Source organism: Babylonia areolata, chromosome 4 (genome assembly GCF_041734735.1).
Source record: "Babylonia areolata isolate BAREFJ2019XMU chromosome 4, ASM4173473v1, whole genome shotgun sequence".
Classification (NCBI taxonomy): domain Eukaryota; kingdom Metazoa; phylum Mollusca; class Gastropoda; order Neogastropoda; family Buccinidae; genus Babylonia; species Babylonia areolata.
In genome coordinates, this window is record NC_134879.1 from 19,100,680 (window position 1) to 19,111,335 (window position 10,656).

General features: G+C 40.3%; 1 protein-coding gene across 1 annotated transcript in view; it reads left to right on the top strand.

Annotated features, from left to right (window-relative positions):
- The window catches only part of LOC143280921 (symplekin-like), a 33,550-nt gene extending 23,126 nt beyond the window's left edge, over positions 1-10,424 (top strand). The window contains exons 25-33 of the mRNA XM_076585704.1: positions 320-420; positions 2,305-2,392; positions 3,376-3,480; positions 4,384-4,571; positions 4,966-5,142; positions 6,218-6,307; positions 6,692-6,835; positions 7,358-7,780; positions 9,782-10,424. Coding sequence (XP_076441819.1) covers positions 320-420; positions 2,305-2,392; positions 3,376-3,480; positions 4,384-4,571; positions 4,966-5,142; positions 6,218-6,307; positions 6,692-6,835; positions 7,358-7,780; positions 9,782-9,874 — 1,409 coding nt within the window. The 3' untranslated portion in view covers positions 9,875-10,424. The remainder of the gene's footprint in view (positions 1-319; positions 421-2,304; positions 2,393-3,375; positions 3,481-4,383; positions 4,572-4,965; positions 5,143-6,217; positions 6,308-6,691; positions 6,836-7,357; positions 7,781-9,781) is intronic.
- Positions 10,425-10,656: the final 232 nt, after the last annotated feature.

Here is a 10,656-nt window from a genome sequence, read left to right on the forward strand (position 1 = left end):
TGAATAGACTGTGCAGACTAACACTGATAGGTGAGCCATTATGTGAATAGACTGTGCAGACTAACACTGATAGGTGAACCATAAAGTGAATAAACTGCAGACTAACACTGATAGGTGAGCCATTATGTGAATAGACTAGACTGTGCAAACTGTCATTCTTTTAATTTTTGAATCATCCAAAAATCACTGCTAAGACCTCCCAGGTATAGAATGTTGCGCAAACTGTAGTCCTGGTAGTACTGAGAGGTGCTTTGATGAGATGTGGGTGGTGTGACACATGACACATGAATATGGGGGTGTGGTGTGTGTGTTTACACAGCTGTACCTTCTCCTGAACTGGTGGATCGGATCCGTGACCTGTACCACAAGCGTGTTCCTGATGTGCGATTCCTCATCCCTGTACTGAACGGTTTGTCCAAGGTGGGTGAGGTGCTGGTGGGAAGAAAGGAATACAGTAGTGACAAGCTTTGTCTGGCTCAGTTAAGGTCAAAGGTCCCATAGCCTTTTATGTTTGGCCATGGAGGCAGTGAAATCATACCCATTTTGTCCAAGGCTTGGCAAAGGAAGGCCGGTGCCCAGTCCTTTCATTGCGGCATTTCAACTTCCAGCCGAAATGTGGTACCCATTGACACCTGGCTGGAGTGAGGAAAATCACAGTAAAGTGCCTTTAGCCAAGGACTCACCACTTTGTTGAAACAGGGCTTTGAACCCCCGGTCACTAGGTGTTGTCTGAATGGCACAACGATGGAACAGTGCTTGTAATGAAAGTATGTAGAGGTAGACGTTTTCAAAGAACAACTTATGCATGGGGCTTCTTGCTTGTTGATATTAGATTTTGAGTTGTAAAATTTCTGAATTGAAGTTTTGATTTTTTTTTTTTTTTTACAGTAACCTTACTGAAAACAACATGTCATGTTTTTAAGGAACAGACAGGGCTGTCCATACAAGTATCATTCCTTTATTGTACAACAAGAGGCAAAGCCTTCCATACTCACTTGTGCTTCAAACTTTATCATGTAAAGGAATTTTGAGGAGAAAAAAAAGATTAAAAAATTGTTGAAAAGTGCTCTGTATTAAATATGATATATAAGATAAGCTTGGGAGGCAAAGAAAAAAGGCATGCAAACGGGATCAAACCATGCAGGTTCCGTTCAGAAGCAAGCAGACTAATCCGCACTGCTGCAGCGCAACTGATGTCATTTGACTAAATTTAGTATTTAAAGCAATGTTGACCGTTTTCTTTTTTGTGCAATAAATAGATGTGATTGCAGTGGACATAATAACGCCATTTAAATCATGTTTTTTGTGTGTTTTATTATATCTCAATTTTTCTTTTATTCCGGCGGTGAAGGAGACGTTGCCATCGCTTCAAGCACATCGCAACACATGGTAGATCTCTAGATCTGCACGAACCAGTCTACAACAGGCTGAAAGAAACGATCGATTCTATTTTTCTGCTATGCTCATTCCAGTTAATTCAGTGTCCACTTTAGAATATTTATATGCAGTAAACACGTCAATGGTGTAGTTAGTATCACTGTATGTGTTCTGTCCAGAATTTGTATTTGTTTCCTTTCATTGTGAACAAGAAAAACAAGGTTATGTCGTCTTGAAACACAACCTACCTTCTAGTTACTCAGTGGGAAGTGGTTTTTAGAATTTTCGGATTTTGAAAAGAATCTCAGCGAAATAAGCCATTAATGATTTGGAAATGCGGCTTAATTCGGGCGACTTACAACCTGTTATTGATATAACTGTGAAGATTTTTTTTCATACTATGTACTCCACTGGGATTCAAACCCGCATCCTCCCAGCCATCAGTCCGCGACACTAACCACTTCGCCACGGCAGCTGGTACATAGACTCACTTTGTTTACAGAAGTGAGTAAAAAATGCTGCCAAAAAAGATTATATGCTAAAAATATGTTTTAATTGAAAATAGTGTCACTTCATTATTCCAGTCCTGGTTTCATGATTCAGTTGGTATATAGCTTTGTGAAATTGTCATACTTGGTATTATGAAAAAAAAAAAAAAAAAAAGAAGAAAACTTCAGACAATGTACAGGTGGACCTGAAGGAGTCTCAGCATGTCTGATTTTTTTTTCTGAAGATTCAGAACTCACTTTAGCGACTAAAATGACTGTGTTTCAAAATGGCAATTGGATATTGGTATTGTCTGAATACGTTTTAGTTTGACAGCTGAACAGCCAAAACTGTAAAAGAAAAAAAAAGAAGAGAAGTTAGAGTTTGTTCAAGTGGAATGTGTGGTAGTCTTATTTTGTGTGTGTGTGTGTGTGTGTTCAGAAAGAGGTGATCAGTGCTCTGCCCAAGCTGATCAAACTGAAACCCATGGTGGTGAAGGAGGTGTTTAACAGACTGATGGGAGCTCACAGTAAGTATCAGTGCTTGTGGGTTCTGGGGTTTGGTTCTGTCTGTATGACGGCAGCCCTTTGCCCATTCACTTCGTTTGGACTCCTTTTGGGATTGCATTGCTTTTATTCATCAGAATCAGTTATATCAATAATAAGTACGCAAAAAGTAGTAACTGCACTTCAAACTCAGGCCACACTGATTTCATTTCACTATCGTCCAGCAGTCATGGGGTTAATGTGTACATTTTCATAGACCACTGCACATTGATTACCTTGTACACTGCCAGAATAGCCTTATGTAATGTGCACTTTTTCTCTCTCTTTTTTTTTAGATCACAACTACACCAGCAGTCATGTAAGAGTAAATAGATCCAAGTACAGTTACGGACTGACAAACTTTAAAGAAAGATTTACATGTTGGAACAGAAAGTATCATAAAGAGCTAAAGAAAGATTTACATGTTGGAACAGAAAGTATCATAAAGAGCTAAAGAAAGATTTACATGTTGGAACAGAAAGTATCATAAAGAGCCATATGTTTTGATTAGGCAAATGCTATAGTTCCTATGAGGCAAACACTGTCAATTCCCTAAAATGAAAACCCTTAGCACCCACATCATTTGTAAACCCCAGTCAGTTTAATTCTTAAATAACTAACCAGTTTTTATCCATGTTAGTTTTTATACCAAAATAAACTGAATTCCCAAATGACTATTTAGTCCTTGCATGTGTAAGTGGTGTGTGTGTGTGTAATATTATTGAATTAAAATACTGTTGACTAGCTTGGTGTTAATCATAAGTATCTGTTCAATTATGTATTTTAAGACCATTCTCAAAACTGTAATTATTGTATATGGTGATTATTGCGTGGTTTACCTCAACTTAACATTTTATGTCTTTTAGGTTTCATATTGAATGACTGAGTGTCATAAATTGTTTATGTAATGTAGATTACAAGTACATTTCTCTTTTTGAGAAATAATGAACTATTCTGTATTGTTCAGTTTCAGCCAGTGCCTCCTATGTGTCACCTCTCACCCCTGATGAGCTGCTTGTGGCACTGCACAACATCGATCCCAACAAGTGTGACATGAAAACCATCATCAAAGGTACTGTGCTTCAACCCACCGCTTTCTCCATAGCTTGGTTCGCCATGTTGAAACCCACCGCTTGAACATAACTTTCATTTCTCACAGTTTGTAAGGAACACACACACACACACACACACACACACACACACACATACACACACACAAATATTGAAGAATCATTTCTTTTCATATGAACAGTACTGCCTTTTAATTTCTCACAGTTTCTAAGGAACATAAATGAAAAAAATGATACACTTTGAACATAGTGTTCATTTCTCATACTTTGTATAAGGAACACAAACGATTTAGGGCTTCCCAGTTTTTCATTGTTTCCAAAGGAATGCACAATTTTATTCTTTTTGTGTTCATCAGCTGCAAGCCTGAAGTTCACTCATATGTACAAGTGGGCTTTTTTACATGTATGATCATTTTTAGGCTGCTGTTAAGGCAGTCATAGTCCCAGTTTCAGGGGTGTACATTTTTGAGAGAATCTGAGGGTACAGAATCAAGTTCTACACTTTCCAGAATTTTCTCCTCATCTGTACGACCATGAGAGGTGGTCTGGATGCTAGTCATTTGGAAGAGATGATAAACCAAGGCCATGTGTGCAGATTGCACTTAGCATATATAAAAAGAAAACTGTGGCAACAAAATGGTAAAAATCCACTCTAATGTGTGTGTGTGTGTGTGTGTGTGTGTGTGTGTGACTGAACCCTGAATGAATGAAACAGGAAACAAATGATGTGCATAAAGGCAGTTCTCAGTTGGCTCTACCCAGGTAGGCAGCCTGCATGTGCATACGACTCCTGTGTTTGTAAAGGGCTTAGAACTTGGTCTCCAACTGTGGGTAGGCGCTACGCAGATACACACATCATTAAAAAAACAACAGAATAAGAGCGTCTTTCCTTTTGTGTCGTGCAGCGGCCAACCTGTGCTTCAGCGAGCGCAACATCTACACAGAGGAGGTGCTGGCCATCGTGATGCAGCAGCTGATGGACCAGACCCCGCTGCCCACGCTGCTCATGAGGACTGTCATCCAGTCCCTGTCCATGTACCCACGCCTCCTCGGCTTTGTCCTCAACATCCTCCACCGCCTCATCATCAAGCAGGTGAGGGGTGGCCCATCACACAAGTCACTTTGGGGTCTGTTTTAGGGGGCAAAAATAAAGGAAAAAACAACAAAAACTAGATTGGGTGGCGTGACCGCTATTGCCTGTTGTGTAAATTAAGTGGTGTAAAATGTTTGTTTGCATTATACTGTGAAGGTATAAAGTTGAAAGAAAAAAGTTAAGATATCAATTTATTTGTTTATTCATGACTGTTCTTTTTTCTGATTTTTTTTTTTCTTTTTTAATCAGGTGCTACATGATTCATATTTACAATTTTTCAGCCCTGATAAGCCCCATGCAGTTGGCTAAGCTGTTAGCAACAAATATAAAACACATGAATAGATAAACAAAATAAGAACCAAACTAAATGCTGTGTGTTGTGTGTGCATCCCAGGTGTGGCACCAGAGCAAGGTGTGGGAGGGGTTCATCAAGTGCTGTCAGCGCACCAAGCCCCAGTCGTTCCAGGTGTTGCTGCAGCTACCTGCCCAGCAGCTGACCAGCGTGTTCCGTGTGTCCCCAGACCTGCGCCTGCCCCTGCTCAGCCACGTCAAGTCCTTCAGCCAGCACCAGGTCAGGGCTTCAGCCGGGCTTTCTCACTTGCTGTCTTTTTTTAAGCAGCAGATGTGGTATAGACTGTATGGATCAGCATGTATAGATCTGTCTGTACGCTCTCATACATCATTTAAACTGAAACTGTCATGGCATGAAGGCTGGGATAAAATGATGATTATAATCATCTTCTATTTTTGTGGGCTGCAGCCCCATGTTCACTCGTATGTACGAGTTTTCGGGGTTGTGCCTGTTGGGTCTGTTCTTGTCTCCATAACCCAGCGAATGCTGACATGGATTACTGGGTCTTTAATGTGTGTACTCTGATCTTCTGCATGCATATACACATGAAGTAGCTTCAGGCAGTGGCAGGTCTGAACATGTGTTGACGTGGGAGATCGGAAAAATCTGCATGCTTAACTTACCAGGTACTCTGAAACCAGAGAAACTTGGGTGAGGATCCAGTGCTATAACCATTCAGCCACTGCACCCTTTTATGATGAAAATAAAAGGTATCTACATAGCACTTATTTTGTCCAGAGACAAATTACCAGAACAACCGCATCAATCATTCACACACATGCATAACATTGAATCAGAGAGAGACAAAACTTAAATGTACATATTACCACGTTGGTTTTTTTTTCATCGTCAAATTACTCTAGTGATTTTTCTGCAGAAATTTGCCAGAGACAGCCTTTTTGTTGGTGTGGTTCTTTTATGCGCTGAGTACATGATGCCGATGGAACCTCAGTTTAACATCTCATCCAAATGGCGAGCACCCACGCCACCACTCAAGGTGTGATGGAATGAGAAGTAAAAATTCTGGTCCATATAGGGGACTGAAACCCATGGGGAAATGTACTATGACCTGCCCTCTCTGTCTGTCTCTGTTGCCTTTGTCTGTCTCTCTGCATGACTGAAAGTGGACCCTTGAATTGGTATTGTAAGTTTGTAAAGGGAACTACTTAAGAAAAATGTTGTTTTTTTTTTTACAAAGTTTAACCGTGATGGCATATGTTTGCAGTATGATTATTCAGTATGCATTAAGTTTTTAGAAGAAAAAGATGCTTATTATTATGGTGACACTGTTCAGCTGGCTCACATACATCCGGACGTGATGCACGTGCTGGAGACAGAACCAGAGCCTGAGAAAAAAGGGGACTCCATGGAGCAAACGCCACAGGTAGGACAGTGGTTTAGTGTGTGTGTGTGTGAGTTTATGTGTGCGTGAGTTTCAGCATGTTTTTTGTCACTTCCTTCATTAAACAAAATAGATCCATTAATATTCACTTACACAAACACACACACACATTCTCTTTCTTTTTTCCTGTCAGTATACAAAAATCAGGTTTTGCTTTCTATTTGCCTTCATGCTTGTGGCTAGAGAAAAAGTGCATTTGCCATTGACCTGCATGTTACACGACACTGGCAGTGGCATTTAAGCATATAAAAACACACCTAACAAGATTACTGTGTCTGTGTGATTCATCAGTACTGATATCATCTGCATTCTGTACTCCTTTCTATCATTCTTTTACATTTTTCTTCTTTTTTTTTCCCCTGTCAGGGAGAACCACTGCCACCAGGTACCTCAGGCCCCCCACCTGTGGTGAAGGAGCTGACGGCCCCTGCCCAGCCCATCAGTGGCATACAGACCATCTCCACCCTCACTGCAGACAGGAGGCCCCCCGCACCTTGGCACTTTGGAGAGGTGAGCAAGACAGGATGGACCACACTATCACACAATGATGAATGGGAGAATTGCACAAGATGGATTTGTTTTTGTTTTTTTTAGAATGTATCATTTTTGTTTTGTTTGGTATCTGTGTAGGCAACAGCCAACAGCTATGTTTTGAGCTTCAGGATGCTATGCCTACAATAAAAATACTATGCTGAAGTAGCAGAAATCTCAAGGGTTGAAGGAAAATGTAAACTAAGCAGTGACTGGCTCAGTCTTGTAAAACGAAAACTCCCAATTTCTGATAATTATATGCAGCTTATTCCACTAGCTGATTATCCTCCCTTCCCATCAGTTCAATCTCTTAAGAAATGATGAATAATGCATTCTTAAATTATTATTTTGGTATGGTGAGTTGATGTTGCTACCTCAGTCTCAGATACTTGTTTTTGTATGCTCAAAGTAATGGAAATGCTGGTCGCAAGTCTAGTTTGTGGGTTGGGCAGGTCTGTGTGTAAACCAGCATGAGTAACACGAAAGAGTATTTCTGTACAGACTGCGCCAGCTGAAAGTGACGTTCACATCACCGGGGAAACCATCGTCAACAAGCCTGAGCCCCCATCATCTCCCCCGGAAGGCACCACAGACAGTGGTGTGGGAGGGAAATCACCCCGCAGCAATCTGTCAGAAGTGGCCTCTAAGACGCCCGGCAGATCCCCCAAGTCATCTGACCCACCGTCTGTGGGCAAAGCCAGCAGTGTTTCAGTGTTGAAGGAGATCAAGATGGAGTCTGCATCAGAAGCTACAGCCGACAAAGAAGCAGCAGCATCGTCAAGGTCGTCTTCCCACAAGGCTTCCCCTGCATCATCTCCATCAGAACCAGGAAAGAGCTTGTCCAGTTCTAAGCAGAAGGGGTCTTCAGAGGTGGAGGCGTCAGAAAGGGAAAAGCCTCCATCCAAGGAACCGGAGGGTGATCAGGTAATTGCTTTGTGCTTGCTGCCAAGGATGTGTGTATGTGTGTGTCAAGACCACCCACTGTTACTTTTCTCCTCTCACTCATTTGTCTCTTTCTTTTCTTTTTATTGTGAATGTGGGAGTGTTTTTCATGGGTGAAACAGTTTTGTATATATGTATGGAGGAAATCAGTTTTGTTTCTCAAGAAAATTTCAGTAGTGTTGGGGGGGTAGGGAGGGGTCAGTTGGGAAATTGTTAGTTTATGTCTTGAGTTTCTGACATCACATTAGTCCTTAAGTTAAGACCTTGGAATTTTACAGATGTTTTGCTACTTGCACACTCTTATCTTGTGCAAAAGTTTGTGACTCTTCCTGCTCCAGATCCTGAGATATTAAAAAAATGGCTGTAAACTACGAACAGTATTACCCCTTAATTCAAAGTAAATGCCACAATGTTTTATGTTCCTGATTCTCTAATGACACAACAGCTCTTTTACCATGGTTTGCCATCAGTTTTGTTAAAGATTATGAAGGCAGAACACTTTGGTCTCTGTTCTACACTGACATTGAGACCAATCTTTAAAGAGTGGAGGAATGAGAACAGGGACTCTCTAGCAAGACAAAATCCAGAGAGGTGTGTGTTGCAAGACAACTTGGGCATTGGTGGAAATGTAATATTAGAGCAGAGGCTATGCTGTAGGTTCAGTTGGTAAGATTAGTTGGTTTGGTGAGAGAGGGAAAGATGGTGGCAATAGAGAGAGGAAAATACAGCAGGCAGAGATGGGTTGGTATCATTAGTTGGTTTGGTGAGGGAGGGATAGACAGTGGCAATGGAAAGAGCAGAACAGGGGATGAGGGTGAGGTAAGGGAGGGTGGGTGGACATAAGGAGAGGATGGGGTGGGGGTTGTGCACATACTGAAAGTGCCAACCAAATTCTTCAAAGGGAAGGAGTGGGATCTGACAAAGAGGGGAAGATGCATGTTTTCCCCTATACTGAATTTACATGTTGCTATTGTGATCAGACAAAGAGGGGTAGTTGTATGTTTTCCCATTATATTGAAGTTATATGTGCTACTGTGGTCTTGTGCAAAGCCAGTACCAGGCACACAGTGGTTTTATTTTATTGTTTTATTCTGTTAACATTGTGTTGCATAATGTCATAAATAATTTTATTGAAAATAATACATACATGACACTAGCATGACATGAGTAACAAAGTTTTATTCTGTTTACATCATATTCCATTGCACCGTAAATAACATTTTAAAAATAACACATACATTACTGACAGTCTTTTGATACATGAGAATTAAATTATATTTGAAAGAGACATAACAAAATTTAGCTTGCTCAAGAGATCTGTTTTTATTGGTAAATAGAATATTTTGTTGTTTTTTTCGACAGACCAGCTATGGGAGACATCATTCAGTGAAACTTTAGGGGCAAGGGACAATGCGATCCCACCAGACATACCCAGTAGGATAGCTGCTGTTGAACAGAAACATGTTTATGGACAGACGCCAATACTATTTGACATAATCGTAGTGAATGTCATGTCGTAGGTGCTGTTCAGTGAAAGCACACCGATGGACAGACACATGAATTTGTCAAGAACAGACACACACAGACACACACACACACAGTGTGTACAGCAGTTTTCATAATCTGATCCTTTAGGTTCATGAAAATTGGTGCAACACTCTCAAGTTTGTCCCTTTTCTTGTTCTTGACAGAGGTGAGGAATAGTTTATCTGTCTGACCCATTTATACACTTTAAAGTGTTCTGTTAAAAAAAAAAAAAAAAATCTTGAAGTAATGCTTGGAGTCAGTATACTGTTATTTGCATTTCATTTAGCTCCACCATTGCTAAGTGGAAATACAAGTATATTATTCACCAAGAATATTCTTTTTTATTTTTACCATTGACTGCATGGTTGTACATTTATCCCAGCCATTACGGAATGTCGAGAATACATGTGGTTCATGCCAGAAGCCAGGCATCTCAAGACAGATTTTCTGTCACAGGCAGCAGAAGATGATGCCGATTCCAGCCGACGGCGATCCTCCCGCTCAAAGCCACCATCAGGTCCTGCCCGACGCAGTTCTCGCAAGAGATAGAACAGTCACCACTTGTGAGCTGTTGACACCACATTTAACATTTGTGTTTTTGTGTGACTGAAATGCAAGAGGAGGACATGATGTTGTTGACTTACTGGGATTGACTTTCAATGGGCCGATCCACAGATCGTAAACGAAACTGTTTGTGGTATTGTGAAAGTTGTTTTTGTTTATTGTTAAACAGTGGATCAAGTTTGCCAGTTGTTTTTGTAGTTGGTATTCAGTATAAATTACTTTGATAGTTTGCAAGCATGTGTGTGTGTGTGTGTATGCTGGTGCTCATTTTGTCAAGGTTGTTGTAATATAAAAAGAAATTTTAAATTCAAATATGTGTACATTATGTACAGTTCATTTTCACTCTTCAGTTTGTACACAATATTTGACAAGAATTGGTGTAGGTTTATTCATTGTTATGCAGTGTTTGTGCATAAAATTTTAACTGTCATTTGAAGTGTTGCTTCAGGATCTGCCCAAATGTGAATTCATCCATGTGTGTGTTATTCCATGGCAGACTTTCTTCAATAAAATTTCAGTGATTTGTGAAACCCTTCATCAGTGGATATAATTTTTTGTGTTCATTGTTTCAATGTCTTGGATATAATCATACTATAATTTGCAACTAAACTTTTCTTTCTACATCAGTAGCTATGTCTTGCTGCTTACATTGTTTCAATGTCATGGTTACAAGCAGGAGGTAACTAACTGCAGATTTTGTTTTCCTGGAATGGCCCTGTATGGTCAGCTGGGCCATTAACAATTATAAATAGATTGATTTAAACCAC